This window comes from Schistocerca piceifrons, chromosome 7 (genome assembly GCF_021461385.2).
Source record: "Schistocerca piceifrons isolate TAMUIC-IGC-003096 chromosome 7, iqSchPice1.1, whole genome shotgun sequence".
Taxonomy (NCBI): Eukaryota; Metazoa; Arthropoda; class Insecta; order Orthoptera; family Acrididae; genus Schistocerca; species Schistocerca piceifrons.
Genome location: NC_060144.1, coordinates 440225262 through 440251516, shown reverse-complemented (window position 1 = coordinate 440251516; position 26255 = coordinate 440225262). Strand labels below are relative to the sequence as shown.

The 26255-nt window shown below is 40.9% G+C and overlaps 1 protein-coding gene across 2 annotated transcripts in view; it reads left to right on the top strand.

Moving 5' to 3' along the window:
- The window catches only part of LOC124805164, a 61664-nt gene that overhangs the window by 23854 nt on the left and 11555 nt on the right, over positions 1-26255 (top strand). For both annotated transcript variants that reach the window (XR_007017399.1, XM_047265646.1), the window contains exon 2: positions 5907-6297. Coding sequence is in view for 1 of the 2 variants with exons in the window: in XM_047265646.1 (XP_047121602.1) it covers positions 5907-6297 (391 nt within the window). In the remaining variant the exon portion in view is untranslated. The remainder of the gene's footprint in view (positions 1-5906; positions 6298-26255) is intronic.

Genomic DNA, 26255 nt, shown 5'->3' with positions numbered 1-26255 from the left:
GAGAATCTGATATGCCCTACTGATATCATACTGATGAATTTGTGTCAAACTACACATTTTAGTACTACTACAGGTTCATCTACAGCCATAGACCTTTCCTTCTGCTCACCTGCCCTTGCAGATACTGCTCAATGGGGAGCGGTAGTAACCACTACCCTATCCAAACTGCCATATGGAGCAGATCGTGAAACATGAAGCCTTTGAGATGGTTCTTCAAAATGGCTAACTAGATGCTCCACAGGCAGTGAGCTGTTTTTGAGCAGTGTGACGGCATCCAGGACTGGGTGGTTCACATTACAGCCGTGACCCCCCATGCTGCTGGTGCATCCATGTCAAAGTGAACGGGAATACCTAGGAAGTCACCTGGCCCTTGGTGGAATGACAAGTGTCATTCTGCATGCAGGGACAGGAGGGCGGCTATGTGCAGATTCAGTTGATGGCCTATAGGTGTGAATCTTACAACCTTTCAAATGTTACATGTGAAGGTGAGGAGAATAATTCAGGAGAGTAAACAAGAGTTCCTGAACTCCATGAATAGGTCCACACCCACAAGTAAAATATGGGACGCCATCAGGAGAATCTCAACATGCTACTCAAAGCCACTTATAGCAGCTGTACAAATACAGGGGTGTCTCCTAACATTGCTGAGGGACATACCTCAGACAATTTCTAAATTGTGTAAGTCCCTTAGGATCAAGTCTAGCCAGGCTCCAGCTTTCCATAAATATCGTGAGACACATGTGAAGACCAATTTTGATTTCTTTTCCACCAACAAGGAGGAATACAACCAGCCTTTCTTTCCATGACAGTAGGATTCTGCATTGTCAGTAGGTTGTGATATGATGTGAAGAAAAGACCTTATAAAATACAGCGTGTTGAAGCTGTTGGACCTACAGTTGGAGGAGGTCCTCCTCCATCTCTTCAATGAAATGTGGATGATGGGAGACTTTCCCAACTCATGGTAAGGATCTATTTTAATTTCAGTTTTAAAACCAGGGAAGGACCAGACAAACCTCACTATATATTGTAACATTAGCCTGAGAAGCTGCATAGGAAAGACACTGCAGTGTATGGTCAACTGACATCAAATATAGGTTCCCAAAACCAGGTCCCTACTAAGTTGCTCCCAGTATGGGTCCAGGAGGTATCAATCCACACTAAATAATCTGACACTGCTCAGAGCTTCAATTCAACAAGCTTTCCTTTGTAAGCAACACCTTATCAGTGTTTTCTTTCTTTTGGAAAAGCCCTATGATACTACCCAGATGCACAATATTTTGCCTCAGCTCTTGGTGGACATCTGCCCATCCTCATTTGGTCCTTCCTCTTGGACAGGTGTTTTAGATACAAGATGGGGAATGTTCTGTCTGACCATTTTAAACATGAGAATGGTGCCCATCAAGGGAGTGTTTTCAGTGTCACAGTATTCGCCATTGCAATAAACGGTATTATGTCCACAGTGTGATGCCCCATACTGTGTTCCATGTTTGAGGACGACTTCTCCATCTTCTGTGCATCCTCTGCATCCTCAAACCTTGTAATGGCTGCTCAGCAATTGCAACTGATAATCAGGCAGTTGGAGGAGTGGTCTTACACCTCAGGTTTTAAATTGTCTTTAGAGAAAACTGTTTGTGTTGATTTTAATCACTCCCGCTCTCTTTTTAATTCACCCTTTTTAAAACTGGGGGGGGGGTACCTTGTTCATTTTTAAGGAAATGTGAAATATCTGGGCCTTACTTTTGATGAGAAGCTAACATGACTCTCACACCTTAAAGAACTGAAAGAGAGATTCCTCAAGGCCTTAAACATCCTTTATGCATCAGTCATAGGTCTTGGGACACTGAGAGAGCACATCTGCTCCAACTTTATAATGCCTTCGTGCGACCAGGCTTGAATAAAGATTCCAAGTTTATGGATTGGCAAGGCCTTCATACCTCAAAATGCTGGATGCAGTTCACCATAAGGGTATTAGGCTGTCAACATGGGTCTATTGCCCAAGTCCTGTTGCTAGCCTGTGTGCGGAGGCTGGCAAGACTCAATGTCTTCTTCATGTGGTGTGCCAAGCTTATAGGGCTTTCTCCATTCCTACATCACCCACATCCAGCTACATTATGCAAGTGCAACTGGAACGGGTGTTCAGTCATCAGCCACAGGCAATGAGGCCATTTGGGATCCATGTAAGCCAGAGCCTTGAATTGTTATGGGTAGGGGGTATTAAGGTCCAAAGCCAGGGGTGGAATGGGGCATCCTCCTGGCTATTAGTAATGCATAAATTACTATTAGAACTGACTGCTTACAGGAAGCATTGTACCCCAGACTATATTTTTACAATTAAATGTGATGAGGTTTTATGTCACCACCCAGATTTTATTACAGTTTACATGGAAGGTTCTAAGCAGGGAGATTTTTTTCAGTTGTTCTGTCATGTTCCCTGATATTATCCTCGGATCAGGACTCCCAGAGCAGTTTTCAGTTTATTACACAGAATTGTTTGCTGTGCTGAGGGCAGTGGATCAGATGACAGTGCCGTGGCAAGAAATACCTCATTTGCTCAGGTTCTCAAAGTGCCCTTCTCACTGTTGGTCAGATCTACCCAGCAGATCTGACTGTGCAAGAAGTGCAGGATGCTTTCCTTCCCTTGTGAAGGCAAGACAAGGAAATCATTTTATGCTGGGTTCCAAGGCACATAGGGATACAGGAAAACAAACTTGCTGATGCAGTTGCCAAGGAGGCTTGCTCCCTTCCTCCTATTGCTCACTGTCAAGTCTTCCTACAGGCTGTCACTTCATTTGTGACCAGGAGGGCTATGTGTTGGTGGAAGGCTCAGTGGTTGGATGTGACGAATAATAAACTATGTTCCACAAAACCTTCAGTGCAATTGTGGTTATCTGCTTTCACCCATGACAGTCTGAAAGAGTAGCCCTTAAGTGGCTTAGAGTGGGACATTATCCATTGATACATGGCTTGTTAGTGTGCCACAGATATGGGACACAGCTGTCAGTATGACATATTTTAAAGGAGTGTGTTTTATATGATGACCTGATGGTTGATCTGAGTCTCCCACAGAACCTGCCCTCTATTTTAAATGACAAGTGTAGTTCATGTTTTAAATTTTGTATGATGTCTGGAATTCTTCTCAATATATTGGCTGGGAGATCTTAATGTATCACAGAGTGGCTCAGTCACTCGTTATTTATAAGTTGTCATCCATCTGTCCCCTTTTAAACTTTCGTCTTTACTGGTATTTTATCCATGATTTTGTCTAGTTATGTGGCTGTGTCATGCCAGGATTTTAATATGCTCTTTTGTGAAGCTCACCTTATGGAGGTTTCCTTGCAGTTCTTGTGGGGGAATGAAACTTGGTTTTCCATTTCTATACAAGGTGTCCCATTTATCTTGACCACCCTAAATAATTGTTTGTCCAGATGCAAATTACAAAATGTTTCAAGGAAATGTTCTTTAGCCGTCAGGGGAACATCAATCAGCATGATTGCCTTCATTATAGCTTTGTTTCTTACAAAGATATGAACAGCAGTATGACTTTTTTAAATGGCACCCTGTATTTTTTATTCAGTAATTCATTTCCTCTCCTAAAGACTTAATCAAAAATGTATCACAGTGTACCATTTACTGAAACACAATGTTATTAATTACATAAAACAAAATTAACATTGATGCTCACAGCACTTAGTGCAGGTACTTGGTGTAATGGAACACATCCATGTGCTGAAGTTGACAGAGGACAAATGTAAACATACCTAGAATGCACACCTGTCATTCCGTTAACCATAGTTAGTTGAAGAGTTGTGTGAGTAGAATGTACACCAATGAAGAAAAGGTAGAAATGCTACTCATCTATGGGGAATGTAAGTTAGCAGAACGGTAATTGCAATACTTTTTTCTTATGTACGGGTACACTTAGTACAGCACTTAAGACCTTTTAAATACTGTTGTGTAGATTAGGCATACAGTAAAGGCTGTCCTTCCTACAAACTGCATCGACATAATGTTTCTTTTATTGTTGTTGTTGAAGGTACGCAAAATGCTATACAGGCAGCGGAACTGTACAGAAAGAGAGATCCTGACAATAACCGACCTTCCTGATGGACGTTTTCTCGTCTTGTGGCAACGCTTCAGGAAGCGGGAAGTTTCAACCCACGATAATGCAATCATCATAGCACTCGCACAGACGAAGATGCCAAAGTTACTGTTCTCACTTCTGTTACTATGAATCCACTTGTGAGGACACGACAGCTTGAACATGAAATTGGCATTCCTAAAACCAGTGTACATCATATTCTTACATGTCACTGGTTCCATTCTTACCATGCGCAACTACATCAAGAATTGCATGGGAATGATTTCCAGAATTGTGTACAGTTCTGTCAGTGGACACAGGAGCAAATCCTCGCCAACCCGAACTTTTTATTCAATGTTCTATTTACCAATGAATGTTCCTTCTCAAACTAAGGACAAGTAAATACAAAGAACATGCATTATTGGTCCAGCGACAACCCACGATAGCTTAGACACGTGGAACATCAGTGTCAATAGAGAGTTAACATTTGGTGTGGAATCCTTGGTACTACAATTATTGGCCCTTATTTCATCAATGAAGTCTAAACAGCACAGTGTACGCCAACTTCCTCAGATGAATTCTTCCTCCTCTTCTGGATGAAGTGCCGCTAAGAACCAGAATGCTTATGTTGTATCAACACGATGGATGTCCAGCACATAATGCCTCGTGTGCACGTCGTATTCTGAACCAAAGGTTTCCTGCCATATGGATTGCTCGAGGAGGAACAGTTACTTGGCCTGCCAGAAAAAAGAAAGAAAAAAAAGCTTACGAAATAACATATTTCAGCAGACGTGTACATTAACGTATTACAGCAGGAACATTTCTTAGAATTAATTGGCATTATGACTTCTGTTACAGCAAAAAGCTTCAATAGTATTTCATAACTTATTATAACTGTCTTAAAAGTAGGTAACTGAATTTGATTATTTACTTTTTTGCCTGTGACATAGTTTGTGTCTTCGTATACACCATTTTACATGTGTTAAATATAATGTAGATTTTATTTTATTGTCGCTATTATATCAAAACTTAAATACAAGAGGTTCATCATCATCATCATTTTGCAACTACTCTACAGCTGGCACCACTAATTGCTTCCTGTTTTACATTTCTTTGTATCCTGCCAGTCTCCTTCTTGTAGTCCTCTGGCAGCCATTACATCCCAGACCTCTTGACTCCAGCACGTCCTAAGCCTCTCACACTTTCCTCTTTCTCCTCTGTTCAAATGCTGCACTTCTCTTGGCTATTGGCTATTGTCCTTACTTTCCAGATGTCCATACCATTTTAGATGTTTCATCTCTGTTTTGTCTATTATTGATTTATTGATGCCCCTAGCCTCTCTTATGTTGTTGCTCTCACGCTTTTTTACTATCCCCATTTCTGCTCCATATATAGCAGTGTTTTCAACAAGTGAATGATACATCACATGTTTGGTCCTTTTTGTTACTTTGTTATTACAAAGGACTGAGTCCAGTTGTCATATGGCCCACCTGCCCCGCACTATTTTATACATCATCTTCACTGTTTCCAGTTGATGTCATTGTAACTCTCAGATACTTAAAGGACTTACATCTCCTGATTTTACTGTCTCCAACATCCAGATCCTCTATAGTATTGTTGCCAACCTTCAGGTATTTGATTTTTGTCATGCTGATTGCAAGACCTCATCTTTCAGACTCCTCTTTTAACTTTTGAAGCATGTACTCAGCATCGTCCTGCTCTCTTGTTGTGATGACATGGCTGTAGCAAGATGTTCATTATCACATTATTTCAAAAATGATTTGATTTCTCTGTGTGTTGTATTATTTTGAATTCCTTTTGATTTCAGGAATATGAGGGATCAATTGATATAAAAGAAGACAATATTTCTGTTCATTCACCAGGGTCACCCATGACAGAACAGCCACAACAGGAACCTCAGAGCTGCATAAAAAGAAAGTATCCTTTCCACAGCAAAGAACCAGAGAAAAGACCCAAGAGCAATCAGAAAGTGGAAGCTGTTACAGAAGCTGTTGCGGTATTAAGAGAAATAACTGAAAAAGTGGAAGAACTGAAGCAGGACGAACTGGATGCATTTGGGAAAACAGTAGTAGCGTATCTCAGAAAAATGCCAGATGATGTTGCCTTGGACTGCCAGGCTGAAATAATAAACTACTTAATTTCTCAGAAAAAGGCTTTGCTGCAAAGTGCAGATGGAAGCAACATTCACAGTGTATCAGGTACTTCTGCCTCATCAGACTGAATAAAATAAAATATATTTTAATGAAAAGGTGTGTCGCTCTTTATTTCATGCATATCTAGAAAAATTGGCCACATTTATTAATTAAAATTCCATTGTGGTGATTTGATATTCCCAAAATCACAATGAATACATGAAATTCTGTGGATCATGCTGTGTGGTAAGCTCTTAGACATTGTGGTGGGGAAATAATCTTATTTATGCTAAAGAAAGAATGGAATTCTTATTCCTCTTATTGTTTATGCACTGTCTAGCAGATACAGTCTGGTTATGTGAGGAGTGACATCACAAAAAATGTATCAGCATGCAACATTCACTTTGTAACTGGTGCACCTTGTTCAAGAGCCCAAGTAAAATAAATTATAATTCTATTGGGTCTGGTAGCTGGCTCCAACAGTGGCAGAGGAATTGTCCGTTTGTAGGTCAGGATGAGGAACCACCTCCTTCTCCTGATCGTGTGTTGAAAGTGGTGTTAGTGACTGGAAACGTATTGTGGGCTGCTAATATAACATCCCTGAATGTAATAGTCTTCATTCATGTTAGATACAGAAATAAGGTTGCCACTGGAATGGAGGCTGTTGCCCACCCCCTCCCCCTCCTCTCCCGATGACCACAGGGAAGTAGTCACCCACCAGCAGTAAGTCACCCAGCAGGTGACCTGTGGCGCGAAATCACCAAACAGTCTGCATGCAATCTTCTGTTCGGATGGATGCCTGCAGCTTTTGGAGTCAAAGTCTAAAGTAGGTGGCTGGCCGCATCATCTTGTACTGCAAGTCGTCTACCTCTTGAAGTTAGTGGCTGGTGCGGGCTGTGTCGTTCGTCATCGCAGACACATGTGGATTGGATATTGACAGAACAATTAAGACAGAGAGTCTAAATTGAGTAGTCTTTGTGAGCCAGGCTTGCTAGTGTTTTCCTTTGACAGTGCTTTGGCCCTAAAACCTGTTAGCGTGCTCAGCTACTACCATTAAGGAACAGTGACATTATACAGCCTGATTTTCTCATTGAATCAACTTTTCTGTATGCCCTGACTCTGCTGTAAGATTTCCCAACTTTGGCTTTCAGAAGTGGTGGTGGATATATTTTGCAGCATCAGCATACTGAATGAGTGAGTGCTCTTATGCTCTGAATGAGCCTTCCTACTCCATAGTGCTGTGCCATCAGGATGATGGCATCTCTTTTCCTATTTCATTAACACTAGGCAGTTCATTACTCTCCTCTTTGAAATAATCCAGCATCTGGGTTTGTACCTGCTTACTGTAATGCTAAATTGCCCTGCTCACTGCGAAAAATCTCGTTGTTGTTTTCTGTTAACTTATTGGCTCTCTCTAGAGACGATTTCGCTTAGCATCTTGCCAATAATAGTGTTGCATGATATTTGTTCATTTAATGCAGCTGGCTGGGTTGAATAAAGAAATCACTGTTTTAAAACATATTACTTTATTCCAGCTAAGTGGGCATGTCTGCACTCCAGCGCTGCCCCAATGGTAAAGACCCCAAGCAACATGTGTCTGGGTCCCTCACCACTTGCACTGCTTCCGCCACATTGCAACACCGAAAGTAGTCCGTCCAAAATAACAAAGATTTTACAACTTTCCAACATTCTGGCTTTCTAAAACTATTTTCTATGGCTAAATGTCACTGTTCTTGAGCAAATATAATTATTGTTTTTTAATTCTACAGAAAGTTCTTGTAATACATATGGCACATGGATGCCTTATGTAGGCATACTGATTTTCTGTGAAAATAACCAACATGTGGAAATAGTGTCTTTGCATTATTTCAAAGAGCTTCTATGATGCCTGCCACTGACCATCGATGTTATTGTAATGTTATAATCACCCCCTAGAGATTTTGGCCAAATCGCAAATGAAAAACAAAATCTGTTAGTGGTTAGATTTACTTATATTTCGAAACTATCCCGTCAAATGAAAACATATGTTCCCAGTGGGCATTCCAGCATAAAATAAATAAATAGTAAACAATACATAAGGCTACAAGTGACAAATAGAATTCTAGTATTTGCAAAAAATACATGTAATATTATGTATATTCCAGAAATGTGGAGGATGCTTCAAATTATTTTCCATTCCATGTTAAATACAAACATAAAAATTTGTATTTAAAAGGCTTAAGATTTTCAAATATACAATGAAATGCTTTAAAATTAATTTACTCTTATGCCACACAGAATTTCTCCGACAACAGTGTGTGACGTGTCAATTTCATAGGTGAGTTCTGAAGCATATTTTGCACTATATTGTGTACTCTGCTTTCACCTCCATTATCCACAGCACAAACTTTCAACACTCATTGATACATTAGGTTTCATCAGTCTTGTCTCTTGCAACAGTTGAGTCAGTATGTCCAATGAATCCAGAGTCCATTTCACTGACAGTTCAAGTATCAACCAGTGCATCCACAAGAAAAGAGAGAGAGAGAGAGAGAGAGAGAGAGAGAGAGAGCAGTATTAGTTTGTCTGTGTCCCACCCATCTTCCTTCATACACATACTTAGATTCCCAAATGTGAAACAAGCTCAGATATTCTGATGAATATAACATTCACTGAAATGTTACTGTGATAAGTCATCAAAGAAAACAAAACAAAGCTTATTTAACACACACACACACACACACACACACACACACACACACACACACACACACACACACACCACTCTTCTTCAGTCTCACTCACTCCAACATATTCCATCATGATCCTCCTTCCTTGTACAACTTTATCTTATTTATTTTTGTCAGCCCAATATTTTATTTGTCTGTGGCCCAACCAAACAGTACGCATTTGGATGTGGAATTGCCATCACCTCAAAAGGCCCATAATACAATTCAAAAAATTTCTTTATCTCCTTGATGTGCTCATTTGACGTCTCCTTTGTCCTCACCAACACCAGATCCCGACTCTTATCTCTGTCACTCTCTTCTTTCTGCCATGTCTTTGCTTTCTCTGTGTTGCTCTTCTCTCTATGTTCTCATTTACAAAAGTTTCCAACTCTTCTCTTCTCATCTCATTTGGCGGAGGGTAATTGACGTGTTCTGAGATCAGATTTGGTGGCTTTGTGTTGAACTCCACCTCCCATGGTGGAAACCCTGTTGAGCTATGCTTCATACAGTTCATTTCAGTTTCAAAATCTTTTAGACATTGCACCCAAGAGCTATGTTTATTGCTACAGTATGTCCTGCAGAGCCATCCCAGTTCTCGCATATATCGTTCTGCCAGATTGCTCGAGGGATGATACACTGAAAGTCCTATATGCTTTATCCCCGTAGTGTCTATAAACTTAATCCAATCATTACTAGTAAACTGGGATCTATTGACACTTAAAATAGCTTTTGGTACACTAATAATAATAAAAAATACTCTTGTGTGAACTTTGTAAAGGGACACTCTCCTCTAACATTACGTTTCTTCAACAGAAGTTATCGATACCAAAAGTACTTTCTACCTTTTTAACAGGTTAATATTATCTCAGCTGTTTAACTAAAAGAATTTCATATGATTTTGTGCATGATGTGTTATATTTCAGGCTAAAATGTATAAAAATAAATCACTTTATTTTCTTTGTTATGATTGATACGTACTAACTCTTTATGAACAGTTAACATTACTCTTCTTTAAGAAACATTTGAAATTACAAAATATCTGCCACACTTAAAATTCCTATTATTAATTGTACAATCTGATGCTAATTATTTAATTTATTTCTGGATTCATTTATAAAATAATAATAGAAAGTCATTTGTCAACATCATTTGTAAACTCTTTGGAATATTGCTAGTACCGCTGAATGAAGTAGTAGTGGGCATGCTTCTGATGTGATCGGACATGTTTTTATGTTTGGCAATAACAATGTAATTTTTGATACTGAAGTGGAAATTGTAAAGACAGTGTGATATAGAAAAATGTTAAAAAATAAAAATCAAGATAAAAACAGGCAATTCTTCAGTGGTTATTATGCCAGTTGGAACCTTGAGAATCAATATTATCAAAAATTTCAGCCTCAAGAATCAGTCCCTAGACATGAAGTACTGGAGCCAACTAAGAGAAAAGAAGATAAGTAAAACATTTATTGAAAATCTTATTTGCTCCAAAGCTTATTAAAAGATTTTATTTTGAAGAGTGACAATCAACTAAGTGATGTGAGGGAGGGTAAGATTACAACATGGAAATCAGACTCTTACTGGTTGTCCATTTGATTGCACACAACTTGAATATTTACAGAATACATACACTATTACAAAAATGTATTTGCATCCACCTCTTCCATGTGGCAATGGCCAAAAGATCTAGGGATACTAGATCTCCGACCTCTGGTATTATAAGCTGCATGTGTCCCTGACTGCGCATCTGGCTTGGCTTAACCCTCTGACAGGTGTCACAGCTCTCAAGTTGTTTCTGTACCCATATTTATTTTATTTATTTATTGATTTATTTAACCTGGCAAGATTAGGGCCATCAGGCCCTCTCTTACATCTAACCAGGCATTCTACTTATTTTACATTCATATGTTTTAGTAGGCATGTTAAACTACATCTAGTACAAAAAGTGAAATAAACAATTTGAAAGGTACACCTGGAAAAATACATACATATAGAGTTTATATTCTTAGGTCACAAGTACTGTTATAATTAGACATTATTGAAGAGACAGATTTTAGATAGGAGTGCCGGCAGCAGGGACTATGAAGGAGACTCATGGTGAAGGGAGGAGAAGAATAAAGACATGATGAAACATAATTAAGGAAATATAAAGGAAAAGAAGATTGCGTGGCTAATAGAGAAAGATGAAGAGGAAGGCATCTCAGGAGCAAGATAGGAGACGCTAGCTTTGCTATTTGACAGATGAGGGGATTGTCCTTGTACATTAATTTTGTGGAGAACTTTGTGAGGATGATAGTAGGAAATGCTTCAACTTCTTCTTAAAAGCAGCAGGAGATCGAATTTTGCGCAAGGTAAGGGGCAGTTTGTTCCAGAGGCGGACAGCGGCAACTGAGAAGGAGTTTGCAAAAGTTTTTGTTTTGTGAGTGGGCACAGTTAGGATACCAAATAAGGGTGACCTCGTGTTTCGATTATGATGACATGACAGGCTTTTAATCTCTGAAGCAAGGTACTGGGGTGCTTGCGCGATGAGGAGTCGGTGGAGTAGACATAGTGTGTGGTAGTCACGCAATTTGTCCGGCCGCAGCCACCCTAGCTCGGAGTATGAAGCACTAACATGATCATATCGGCGAATGTTGCAGGTGTAACGCACACAGGCATTCATGGTTAGCTCTAGCCGTCTTTTGTTTTCACTACTCATGCCTTGTTGAATCACATCACAATAGTGGAGGTTCGGTAGAACGAGTGCTTGCACGAGCTGGCGTTTCAAGTCCTGTGGAAATATGTTCCGAAACTTTTTGAGAGCATAGAGACAAGCAGACGTCTTTCGGCACACTGCGACTGTATTCTCCGCCCAGTTGAGATGCTCATCCAAAGTTACACCCAAGTTCTTCACTGTTTTCTGATATGGTATTGGAGTACCGTCGAGCAGAATAGGAGGTAGCCGTTTGCGGAAATCTGAACTTATTAATTTCTGATGGGCTATTAAGATTACTTGCGTCTTTTTTGCATTTAGTTTAAGCCCCAGGTTTTTCGCCCATCTCACTACTGAAGACAGATCATCATTCATCTGAGCGATTGCAGTGTTTACATCTTCAGGTCTGACGCTTAGGTAGAGCTGGAGGTCGTCGGCATAGAAATGATATTTACAGGAGGACAGAACCGACGAAATATCGTTGACATATAAAGAAAACAAAAGTGGTCCTAAGACTGATCCTTGTGGCACTCCCGAGGAAACATGTTTCCAGGAAGATTTTTCATTTACACAGACAACACATTGCTGTCTGTCTTTTAAGTAGCTTTCAAACCATCTCATTGCACTATCAGAGAAATTAAGCTGTTGCATTTTTCTGAGCAATATGTCAAAGTTAACAGTGTCAAAACTTTGCTGAAGTCCAGTAGCGTCAATGTTGTTGCCTTTCGATTGTCGATGGAGTATTTCAGGTCATCAGTTACTTTAATTAGAGCAGTGTTTGTGCTGTGATGTTTACGGAAACCGGATTTGTCATATAGGCTGAATTCATGCAAGTGTTCAGTGATTAGGTCATGATCAATATATTCAAGTGCTTTGGAAACAGCAGGCAGTATGCTAATTGGTCGGTAATCACTAGGCAGTTGCGGGTTTTCGATCTTAGGGATGGGTTGAATTAGGCTTCTTTTCCATGCAGTGGGATATATTCCGTTCACGAGGGAAAAATTAAATATGTCAGTTAAGACAGGTACTAAGATATAGGCAACATTCTTAATCATGGTTATACCGATACTGTCGTTGCCTATTGCATCAGAAGAGATTCTCATTATTGCTTTTCTTGCCGTATTTGTTGTTACATGTTTTAGATGGAAGGTATCGTTGTTAGTTATCCTGTTTGGGGATTCTTGTGGACGGTAATTATCAGCTGTGCTGGTATTCAGAGGTGCAGAGAAGAATTCATTTAATTCATTAGCTGACACATGAAAAGTAGTTTCTGATTTTGCCTTTCTGACCCCCAAGCTACGGAGATTCTTCCATAGAGTCGTGGGCGTCAGATCGCTGCATATAAGGGAGCGAGCGTGCCTGATTTTAGCATTGCGAATGCATTGTTTCATTCTGTTCCGTAGCTTTCTGTATTCTTCGAAACGCTCGGGTTTCGGATCTGCCTTGAAACGCCTGTGGGCAGCATCCCTATTAGTCATCATTTGACGTAATTCAGCTGTCAGCCATGGAGCAGGAGATTTTCTTACACGGATTGTGCGCACAGGTGCATGTTTGTCATAGAGGGCAGTGAGTTTATCACCAAGTTCATTAATTTTGCCGTCGATTGTGGGTTTTCTGATTATTTGATGCCATGAGATTTCTGAGCAATCGGCTGTTAGAGCGTCAAGGTCAATACGTTTCATGTTCCTACAAGTTATGTAACGCGATTTGATCCTTGGGGGCTGCACAGAGTAGGCCAGGAATATTACATCATGTGCTGAGAGGCCAGGGGCCGATGTTTGACCAACATCTCTTACTTTGTCAGTCTGTTTCGTTGCGATTACGTCTATAAGAGTATGACTGTGCGCCGTATGGTGTGTAGGTTGTAATGGAAGAATGTTCATGCTATTGCAACTAAACAGTCTTCTTAGGTTTATTGCGGAGGGAGTGTCTCTTAGCAGGTCTATGTTCAAGTCACCCATTACGATGACATGTTCGTATTGACACTGAAGAGAATGTAATTCCGACTGGAAGGAACTCATTGAGCTTATTTTTGGCGGCTTGTACACGACGCCAGTCAAGAATTTCCGACTTTGTATATTTATTTCAATGAACATGAATTCAGCCTCTTTTTCTTCAGCAGGATTTGACGTACATAAGACTTTCGCTTTGAGATCTGTTCGTATATACGCGCCGACCCCGCCACCTCGCTTTTTTGATCTGTCTGCCCTAAGAAATGTGTACCCTGGGAGATGAAAAGATGCAGAGGTTATGTGTGGTTTCAACCACGTTTCGGATAAGAGGATTACGTGGTAGTTTAGTTGGTTGAAGAGGAGGCTAAGTTCTTCGTAATGCGCAGGTAAAGACTGGATGTTGCAGTGAGTTGCTAAAAGCTCTGACGCGTTCCGCCGAGCAGCCTGGAGTAGGGTGGCAGACTGGTTTGTCCCTTATTGAACACAACATTTTCTGTTTATTTCAGTGCATTTTTGAGATCCATAGTGTCCACAGCTCAGATGCACATGCTGAACTAAATCACTGACATAGTCCTCTGGAAAACATAACTTCCATTCATCACTATTTTCGTTTGCCCTTCCGAACAAAATTCCCTTATGTATTTTCTAATATTTATTCAATTTTTTCTCATCTCTAGTTCCCCGGTGCCTCTTTATCTGTTGTAGCTTTGGATCTTGGTCCTGTGATCTTCTCATGTCCCTACATACTCCGTTGATATTTCTCCTGCTCAGTAAACCCTTCATGCATAGCATTTTAAATTCTTTGTTCCCACCCTCTTCCTCTTTTAACATATTCCCAGTTCCCACTGGTAATCTTGTAAAAGCATCAGCCACAACATTTTCATTTCCCTTTGTGTACTGGATGCTGTATTTAATCGCTGCAGGAATGTAACCCACATCATTAGTCTGCTGTTCAACAATTTACATTCACATAAATAGCTCAGCGCTTTATGATGAGTGAGAACAATCACTTCATGACCCAGTGGATAATTTCTTAACTTGGTGAATCCCCCCACAACTGCTAACAACTCCTTTTCAGTGATCCCGTAATTCCGCTCATGTTTGGAAAGATTTCTTGATGCAAAAGCTGTACTCCTGAGTTCTTCGTGTCCACCTACCATTTTTTCTGTGACAGTGCCACTCCCAAACTACAATCACTGCTGTCAGCATGCAAACAATAAGGCAGGGTTGGATCTGGGTGGTATAGGAATCCAATGTTACTTGAACTATTCTTTATCTCCTGAAAAATCTTTGAAACAATCCTGAGTCCACATCTATGTTGCATGTTTCCTTAGTAACTTGGTTAGATTTGGTGACTAGACTCTGATTCCTAATAAACTTTTGATAGAAATTACACATTCCTAAAAAGGGCTTTAATTGCTTCTTGTTATTAGGAATTGTTTAGTTAGCTATAGCCTCTGTCCTGTCTTTCTTTGGTATCTTTCTGTGGGTGTGATAACATGTCCCCAGAATTCTATTTCCTTCCTGGCAAACTCACACTTCCTTAGTTTTAGCTTCATGCCATCCCTTCTAAGGGCACCTAACACTACCCTCAGTAGATGGCAGCAACCTTTTCAATCAACAGATGCCATCAATATGTTGTCCACATAGATTGTCAGTTTGCTCAAAAGCTCTCTACATAAAACATGATCTAATGCTCTTATAAAAATAGCCGCAGAATTATTCGGACAAAAGGAACTACCTTAAATTGAATTGGTAGCATCTGTCACCATATACGAAAGCAGTAGACTGCCTACTCTTCTTGGATAAGGGGTTTGCCAGAAACCAGATGTCAGATCCACACCTGACATTATTTCGGCATGGTGGAACTCATAGAGCAGATCATCCATATTTTCTGGATGATCTATTTCCCTGCAGATTATGATATTCAGCTTTCTAGCATCTAACACAAGCCTCACTGATTTATCCCTCTTCTTGACAACAACTACTGGATTATTGTATTGACTATTGCTTCTCTCTATTATCCCTATCTGCAGCATTCTTTGTAGTTCAATTTCAACTGCCTTCCTTAGTGCAACACTTATATGTTACGGTCTCTCCATGAATGGTTCATGTGGTGTAACATTTACAACACATTAAAAGTCTTTCACCCTTCCTAGCACATCAGAAAATACATTACATTCACACAGTAGATCATGTATCGCCTTCCTTTGTCCTTCACTTATCCCTTCAATATTATTAATTTTGTGTTAAATTTCTTATATGTTTGTCTTCAGATCTCTGTGGGTCAGTCCCCCCCCCCCCCCCCCCCCTCTCCTCCTCTGTTCATTGTTTTCTCTTGTCCTTTGATCCACTAGAATGATTCTATCATCATTTTCCCTGTCATGACTTCTTGTTGTCTATAACTAAAGTAGCCTCACTTTCATCTATCTTTAACTGGTTTCTTTTACAGTCTAGAACAGCTCCTACATCGGTCACCCAATCTACCCCAATAATACACTCCTGGAAATTGAAATAAGAACACCATGAATTCATTGTCCCAGGAAGGGGAAACTTTATTGACACATTCCTGGGGTCAGATACATCACATGATCACACTGACAGAACCACAGGCACATAGACACAGGCAACAGAGCATGCACAATGTCGGCACTAGTACAGTGTATATCCACCTTTCGCAGCAATGCAGGCTGCTATTCTCCCATGGAGACGATGGTAGAGATGCTGGATGTAGTCCTGTGGAACGGCTTGCCATGCCATTTCCGCCTGGCGCCTCAGTTGGACCAGCGTTCGTGCTGGACGTGCAGACTGCGTGAGACGACGCTTCATCCAGTCCCAAACATGCTCAATGGGGGACAGATCCGGAGATCTTGCTGGCCAGGGTAGTTGACTTACACCTTCTAGAGCACGTTGGGTGGCACGGGATACATGCGGACGTGCATTGTCCTGTTGGAACAGCAAGTTCCCTTGCCGGTCTAGGAATGGTAGAACGATGGGTTCGATGACGGTTTGGATGTACCGTGCACTATTCAGTGTCCCCTCGACGATCACCAGTGGTGTACGGCCAGTGTAGGAGATCGCTCCCCACACCATGATGCCAGGTGTTGGCCCTGTGTGCCTCGGTCGTATGCAGTCCTGATTGTGGCGCTCACCTGCACGGCGCCAAACACGCATACGACCATCATTGGCACCAAGGCAGAAGCGACTCTCATCGCTGAAGACGACACGTCTCCATTCGTCCCTCCATTCACGCCTGTCGCGACACCACTGGAGGCGGGCTGCACGATGTTGGGGCGTGAGCGGAAGACGGCCTAACGGTGTGCGGGACCGTAGCCCAGCTTCATGGAGACGGTTGCGAATGGTCCTCGCCGATACCCCAGGAGCAACAGTGTCCCTAATTTGCTGGGAAGTGGCGGTGCGGTCCCCTACGGCACTGCGTAGGATCCTACGATCTTGGCGTGCATCCGTGCGTCGCTGCGGTCCGGTCCCAGGTCGACGGGCACGTGCACCTTCCGGCGACCACTGGTGACAACATCGATGTACTGTGGAGACCTCACGCCTCATGTGTTGAGCAATTTGGCGGTACGTCCACCCGGCCTCCCGCATGCCCACTATACGCCCTCGCTCAAAGTCCGTCAACTGCACATACGGTTCACGTCCACGCTGTCGCGGCATGCTACCAGTGTTAAAGACTGTGATGGAGCTCCGTATGCCTCGGCAAACCAGCTGACACTGACGGCGGCGGTGCACAAATGCTGCGCAGCTAGCGCCATTCGACGGCCAACACCGCGGTTCCTGGTGTGTCCGCTGTGCCGTGCGTGTGATCATTGCTTATACAGCCCTCTCGCAGTGTCCGGAGCAGGTATGGTGGGTCTGACACACCGGTGTCAATGTGTTCTTTTTTCCATTTCCAGGAGTGTACAATTCATACAGAGATCAGGAATAACCATACAGTTGTGACTAAACTGAATAACACCTATCTTAAAACACAGCATTACCTTGGTACTAACAGGTTTGCTTAACATGTTAGTTGCACCCCTAATCCACATTCCAATGACTGGCAATTCCATAACTTGTATAATGAATTTCAGATGTTCATAAAACATTTCAGAGACCCCACTAATGTAACTGCCTGAATCAAGAAGTTCATCAGTCTAAAACCCTCCAACATTCACTGTCTACCACACCAGTTTCATCAAAAAGTTCCTCCGTAGCTGCCAATAATTTCATATTTATTTCATTTTCCCCATGATAATTTTTTTCTCCACTGTGCTTTAGTATTTCTGGTGACCTGGTCTTTTCTTGTTGCTCTAAATTGCTGACTAATTGCATCTAGCTCTGACTTTGGTACCCAAAAAGATGAAATTCCATTTTGTTTACAATTTTCTTTCATATCCTTACTTATTGCTACCTATACATTTCTATTAGATACATCTACTAGTGCCCCCTCTCTGCAATAAATTTTGTCTTCTGTGCATGAAGAACTATTTACGCCAATAACATCTACATTGCACACAGGATCTGCCTCTGCAGCACTATTGGTTACAACAAAGACATCTGAGGCATTGCTCCCAATAATGCCCTCACAAAGATCTCCAGTAATACCACTTACACTATTAATATCATTAGGTGGATCTGCCTCCACTACCCCACTCACTGCATCCTCTACACTAGCATCAACATCAGCAATAGAACATGCAACATCAGCAATTTTCTTGACACAAGATTCAAAATTCACGTCACCATCAACATCATTTGATATCCCATATAGAACCAGCACAGGGAATATTAGCACATACAGGATCCACTCTTATAACATTTGCATGCATAGAAAGACAACTGCCAGTTACGTCATTTACAATTTTCTCCTGCTGCTCAGTAGTATTAATACACACACTCTCAACTTGTCATCTACAGTATCAGAACAAACAGCACTATAATACCTCAAAATTGCTGGACTAGCATATCTATTGTTATAAATATTTGAATCTTCACCATTTATTCCATCACTTGATTCGGCTCATTGAAACAAATCACTTACATTTTCACTGATACTCTTTTCTTTGAATTTTCTCTCTCCCTTCCTTTTCTTCTCAGCTCTTTCAAAAAATTCTCCCCAAATTCAACTTCACTCAAAATCCTCTCCATAAGGAATGAATTAAACTGCCTACACATAAGTTCCTTAGCCAGCCTTTCTCTCTTGGTCCTTTTCCAAGCATTTTCAGTCTTTATCCCAACTTGGACCTCAGTGGGATACCTGATTGTTTCCCCAGTTGTTAGATGTGTCTGACCCCCCAGCTATCCCTTCAAGATGATCACATTGTGGCCTATTGTAATCCCTTCTATCATTTGAGCCTGAATTTCTCCTACCATCATTTCTGGAATCTCAACAGAAATGTTGTCATCCCTGTAATTCCTCTTGTCTCTCCATCGTGATTTCTGTCATTTTGGAAATTTTTTCTGTTTCTGAGTGATAATGCAGTATCCTTATCCACAAGATAATCAAGGAATAAGTGTACATCATCTCCTGGAGCATTTATGAGATCCCTGTGTACATTTTCAGGTAGTCCCCTCTTGGCTTGTCCAAATGTGCAAATTTTTCTATTTCCCTCATACAAAAATCTCTCATATTTCCCTTCCCTCGTCTATATACAATCCCATTAAAAAATATATATATATATATTCTTGATTGTTTGGCTCTCCCCAGTATTTATTTAACAATCCCTTATCAAATTCATAAGTCATAAAATAGTTCCTATTTTGGTTTGCTCATGACAAAGCTTCCTCTTCTAATGCCCCTCTCATAAACTTAATCTTTTGTAAATCAGTCATTCCAGCCACAAATAGATGTCTACAACATGCAAGAAAATCAGCAGGATGACATTTTCCATCATTATTAAAACATCTAATATTCTGAATATTATGTATGGGCAGCATATTTACAATGTTGCTAACATTTCCATGTCCCATCTTAGCTACATTTGACTCTATGTTCTTGATTTTCTTTGATATCACAGTCACAAGCTTTAATTTATTCACTTTACTATCTACTTCACTAACATTTTCCATTATACCAATATGATTCCTTTCCAATTCCCTTTTTCTTGAAACTTTTTTCATTGTGTTTTTCCATCACTAGCACTAATAATGCAAAAACAGAAGCTGTTCGTGTTTCTGGCCACATCATCATGAACTTCCATGTACCTACCTCATAATCTGAATCTAACATAAATACTTCCACTACTACTTGTGGCAAGTTCCTTGCCCAAGCGACTTGATCTATATTGTTCAATTGTTACATGATCCATTGTTTTTTGTCATCCATGTCCTGCTAATATGTGATTGTGAGCTGTTTTCCTACTTTGTGCTTCAGGCTGCAGGTATCATGACACATGGTCCAAATTTCATCGTCCTTTGTAGCAGCCCATTGCAAATAGTGAACAGCAGCTTTGTTCTGACTAACTGACAGTCACATCAGCAGTTTGCATCTTGTGCCACTCTGCCAGGTTTTGACTAAGAGCTCAAATGACCTCAGTCTTTGTGCTTAATCCATCTGCACTGCCGTGCTTCTTGCCTGATATGTGCAGTACTTCATAATCAAATTCACTCAGTTTTAATTTCTATCAAGTCAGTCAGCTTGAAGGATCTTTCAGTTCAGACAGCCACTTTAACACTACATGATCTGTTAGGGCTCAGAGTGTCCTGCCTTACAAGTAACAAGAACATTAAGTAATACCTTATATCAGACTCAACAACTCCTTGTCTGTGGTTGGGTAATTTTGTTCAGCTTTATTTACCTGTATGAATGCATGTGCTACCAGGTGCTCTTTGCCATTCATATCCTGAATTAGAGTGCTCCTATTGAATAGGTGCTTGTGTCACAGGACAGAACAAATACTTTTTTGTAATTTGGGAGTACTAATATAGGGCTAGTTGTTAGTGCCTCTTTCAGTTTCTCAAAAGTGGCTTAACAGTCAGCTGTCCATTGATATTTTACACCCATCCTTAATAAAGGCATTAATGGTCTAGCAATTTCAGAAAATCGTTTGACAAATTTTTTAAAACAATTGGATAACCCTAAAAATTATTCAAGATGTTTCATGCTCTGTGGTGATGAGAAATGATGGACACCACGTATAAATCTTGGATCAGTCTTCCTGCTGTCTTGGCTAATCACATGGCTCAAATAGTTTACTTCTGTCAATGCAAAGTGACATTTTTCAATACTTACTATTAAGCATGTCAAATTCAACTGTTTTTACACTTCTTTCAGTTGCGGTGCATGCTCCTTCTGATCTTTAGAAAAAAAAAAAAAAACAGTAATGTTCTCCAAGTATACCATACAGTGACAGTTTAAATACTCTTAACACTCCATCTAATAACTGCTGAAATCCACATTCTTTAGTCCAGATGGCATAGATCGATATTGTTAATGCCTCAATTGGGCTATGAATGCAGTCTGTATCTGAAATTCTGGCACCATTTCCAACTGTGGTACCACTTTTTTAGATCCATTATGGAAAAGTATTTGCATTGATGCAGTTTGTCCAGTGTTCCCACTACAATCAATATAGGATATGCATCTGCAACTGTTCTTGCGTTTAGTGAGCAGTAATTGCAACAGAACCTGTAATTTTTCGTCCTGTTGTAATCTTACCCTTCCACACATCACTATTAGTGTCTTCATTAGCTTCAAAAGCTTCGAGAGGTGTAAGATAAAAAAAAAAAAAAAAAAAAAAACACAACCTAATCTTCATTTTCTGTTCTTATTGTTGGCACCGAGTCTCATATCTAGGGGGGGGGTACATTCTTGTGTCTGAAATTTTGATTTAACATTGTGGGTTCCTGATGACTAAGTAACTGATTAAGATTTGCCTGTATATTTCTTGAATTGTATTCTTTGTCACATTATTAAATACCACACCGTTTTTACAATTTCCACTTAATATTCCAAATTACATTGTTAGTGTCAATCACATAAATACGTCTGTCTCCATCAGAGGCATGCCCACCACTCCCTACACTCTGCGGTACTCACTATATTCCAAAGAGTTTACAAACCAAAAGAATTTACAAACCAAAAAGTTTAAAAACTTTCTTGACAAAAGACAAATCATCACAAAGATATATTATTATTTATAAATGAATCCAGAAATAAGTTTAATAATTACCATTAGATTGTCAATTAACAATATGAATTTTAAGTATGCATGAAATTTCATAATTTCAAATATTTTTAAAAGAAGACTAATTTTAACTGTACGTACAGAGTACTAACAAATTAATTTCTTTTTACATATTTTAGCCCAAAACACACATCGTATACAAAATGATGTGAAGTTCATTCAGTGAAACAGCGGAGAATGTTCACCTATACCAGATTCTGGATTAATCCTGGTATTAGCTACTTCTATAAAAAAAAAGTCATGTTAGAGGTGGGTGTCCCATTACACCATCCAATGATTTTTTGGGCACAATGACAATGAATGTTTCGCAGGGCTACCTCTCCTTTCAATCGTGCCACCATTCAGTGGTGGTTGATGGACTCCTCCGTTATTGATTGCAGAAGACAAGGTATTTGTATGGTTGTAGAATTTTAGAACATGTTTTTTGCTCGCGTATCATGTCGTTTTTGGAAACCCAGAATCTACTCTAGAGGAATCAACATGGATTCCAGAAACAGCGATCTTGTGAGACCCAACTCGCTTTATTTGTTCATGAGACCCAGATAATATTAGATACAGGCTCCCAGGTAGATGCTATTTTCCTTGACTTCCGGAGGGCGTTCAGTACAGTTCCGCACTGTCGCCTGATAAACAAAGTAAGAGCCTACGGAATATCAGACCAGCTGTGTGGCTGGATTGAAGAGTTTTAGCAAACAGAACGCAGCATGTTGTTATCAATGGAGGGACATCTACAGACATTAAAGTAACCTCTGGTGTGCCACAGGGGAGTGTTATGGGACCATTGCTTTTCACAATATATATAAATGACCTAGTAGATAGTGTCGGAAGTTCCACGCGGCTTTTCGCGGATGATGCTGTAGTATACAGAGACGTTGCAGCATTAGAAAATTGTAGCAAAATGCAGGAAGATCTGCAACAGATAGGCACTTGGTGCAGGGGGTGGCAACTGACCCTTAACATAGACAAATGTACTGTATTGCGAATATATAGAAAGAAGGATCCTTTATTGTATGATTATATGATAGTGGAACAAACACTGGTAGCAGTTAGTTCTGTAAAATATCTGGGAGTATGCGTGCGGAACGATTTTAAGTGGAATGATCATATAAAATTAATTGTTGGTAAGGCGGGTACCAGGTTGAGGTTCATTGGGAGAGTCCTTAGAAAATGTAGTCCATCAACAAAGGAGGTGGCTTACAAAACACTCGTTCAACCTATACTCGAGTATTGCTCATCAGTGTGGGATCTATATCAGATCGGGTTGACGGAGGAGATAGAGAAGATCCAAAGAAGAGCGGCGCATTTTGTCACAGGGTTATTTGGTAACCGTGATAGCATTACGGAGATGTTTAGCAAACTCAAGTAACAGACTCTGCAAGAGAGGCGCTCTGCATCGCGGTGTAGCTTGCTCGCCAGGTTTCGAGAGGGTGCGTTTCTGGATGAGGTATTGAATATATTGCTTCCCCCTACTTATACCTCCCGAGGAGATCACGAATGTAAAATTAGAGAGATTTGAGCGTGCACGGAGGCTTTCAGACAGTCTTTCTTCCCGCAAACCATACGCGACTGGAACAGAAAAGGGAGATAATGACAGTGGCACGTAAAGTGCCCTGCGCCACACACCGTTGGGTGGCTTGCGGAGTATAAATGTAGATGTAGATGTAGGACTCTGAAATAAAAAATCAAATGAAAGAAGCAATGTTTGTTGCTATTTTACTAGATGATACATTGGATGTCACAGATTTTTGGCAACGATCAAGTGTATTCAGATATACAAGGTGTCTCTCTTAAGAGTCGTCAGTCGCCTTTTCTCATGTGCTTCGGCAGATATTTGCAGTTCTGTTTTTGCAGTGTGTATCAGGGGCCAGCCCAAACAAATACTGCTCACCATGTCTTTCATATGACACTCAGTGTCAAAGGAAAGTGTCAGTTCAGTTTATGTCATCAAGAAAATGGTTTTTAAAGTGGAATTTTATGTGCCCAGTTGATAGAGCAGTCAAAAATTAGTCTAGTGCAATATTTGATTTATTGATATACATTAACAGGGACATTAAAAAACGAAGTGTAATTGGTAGTGCAGCAGTGACAGCACCACCTGGCCTATGCTGACTGCTACCACCATGCAGAAGCATTGCTCTGTCACTATTAGAGTAGTGGTTATTCTTCGTGTTTTATTGTCCCTGTCAATGCAAATCTATAAACTGAATATCACACTAGACTAACTTGAGACCACTGTATCAACTTGGCACATAAAATTCTGCTTTAATAATCTTCTTGATTGTAACAGGGAACAAACTGACATTTTCTGTCGACACTGGTGTTGAGTGAAAGACTTTATGAGCAGTATTTGTTTGGGTGAAGTCCAGCTACACATTACAAAAACAAAATTGAAAATATCTGCCTAAACACCAGAGAAAATGTGCCTGACGACACTTACGAAAGATGTCTTATACATACAGATTTATCGAAATTTTGTAGGCTTTCATGATAGACTGGCAGAGGCCATAGCAATGGTTGCAATAGACTGTGTTGGAGAATATGAATGCAAAAATAAGTTGATTGTGCAGACATGCGATGGGGCAGCTGTCGTGGCAGGAGTTTCAAAAGGTGTGCAAACAAAATTTAGAAAAGATATTGTGTGGTGGTGGGTTGAATAATAAGACTGTTATGAGGGCCTAAAAACTATTTTTGCGGTCAACCAGAAAGTGATGGAAAATACAGTGACCATAATTTCCAGTCTGCAAGTCCACATTCTTGTACTCACTGAAATAAATGTTTCTACTCTCTATTTACTCAACAGGCCCAGGAAGTATGTGATCATAAATGAAAGTTTTGAGTTCTAACTGATTAATGTATTTAGTAAAAATTGACATGCACAAACATAGCAATATTCCTAATGATGATGGTGGTGGTGGTGGTGGTGGTGGTGGTGGTGATGATGATGACTCTATCAGAAACAGCACTGTGAGCAGTTCATAGGTGATCTCTATGGTAAATTCCCATTAAACGGTCTTTTGCCCTGACTTTTGATGATCAGAGTTAATTGTTTGCCACAAAAGTGGCTATGCGGCTTTATTGACATTTTGGGTGGCACAAAAAGTTACTCCCGCAAAATCATAGTGATCCAGGATGGTGTACAGTCTTTGCGAGTTCACTTCCTATTTGTTCCGAAAACATGCATTAAGTAGCAGCATAACTGGACGTCATCTGAGGCAGTGCATAAGCAGCTGTTTGACTGATGTGGACAGACTGATAGCTTGGTGCAGAGAGAGAGAGAGAGAGAGAGAGAGAGAGAGAGAGAGAGAGAGAGAGAGAGAGAGAGAGAGAGTGTGTGTGTGTGTGTGTGTAGACAGACAGACAGACAGATGTGGCAGACAGACAGACAGACAGACAGATGTGACACACATGCATTCCATGCTTGATCGATGCAGTCGCAGTTTAAGCAGAGCCTGCTGTTCCTGCTTCAGTGACTCACAGTTTGTTTGTTTTCTTCTCTTTTTGGCTCGTCTTCTTGGTTGTATTCTTATTCTCTTGCTGCTAGGTTATCATTCCAGGAGCAGGTCCAACCATCTGGTAGCTGGGCACCAGTAAAATCAGTTGCCCAGTCCACTGACTAGCAGGTTTGTCAATGTCCATGCCAATGCATAGAATTTTGATGCAAGCTCGCGGAAGCATCACTTCAGTGTCAGGATACCCTGATGTCGTGTAGGTGCCTTGTGCCAAAGTCTCGAGGCAGATGAAGTGCCAGCCAGAGGGCTTTATCCCCACACAACAGCCACATACTCGAGCACCAGCCTGAAGAGTGCTGAGTACAGTGAGATGCCAAAGTGTGTGGGCAGAGCAGTTGTGGGGTTGAGTAGATGATACAGCAAGCGCATCCTTCCGATTGCTCAGCCATTCAGCTCCCGGATGTGTGCTCCCCACATCAGGTGCCAGCCCAAGGTGACACAGAGATATTTTCCAGTGCAAAACCATGGAACCATGGAATGGGGCCTCCCATGATCCACACTTGCTGCAGCACATGAGGAATGTGCCTGCGCACAAACACCACAGCTTGGCTCTTCCTGCACTGAACTTCAGATGCCATTTGGTGGCCCAAGCTCTGCTCTCATTGCAGGTGAGTTGCAAGCGGCTGTACATCAGCTGCGCACCCATACTTCATGTGTAAAGCATGATGTTGTCTGTATAGAATGCAAAATGAACTCTTGGCATCGTCTTCAGGACATTGTTGGTGTAAAGAGAGTACAGCAGGGGGCCAAGCACAGACTGCTGCGGTACACCAGCTCGGATGTGGCATGCTGTTGTCAGACCACCATCAGCTCGAACATGGAATGTGCGACCACTCAGATAGGGCTGAAGCAGGTGGGCTTACAGCATGAGTACCCCCAGTACCAGCAGCTTATACAGGAAGCCATCGGGCCATACACTGTTGAAGGCCTTCAAAATGTCAAGGAGTACCACCCCAAGGTATTCATGATGTTCCAGGGCC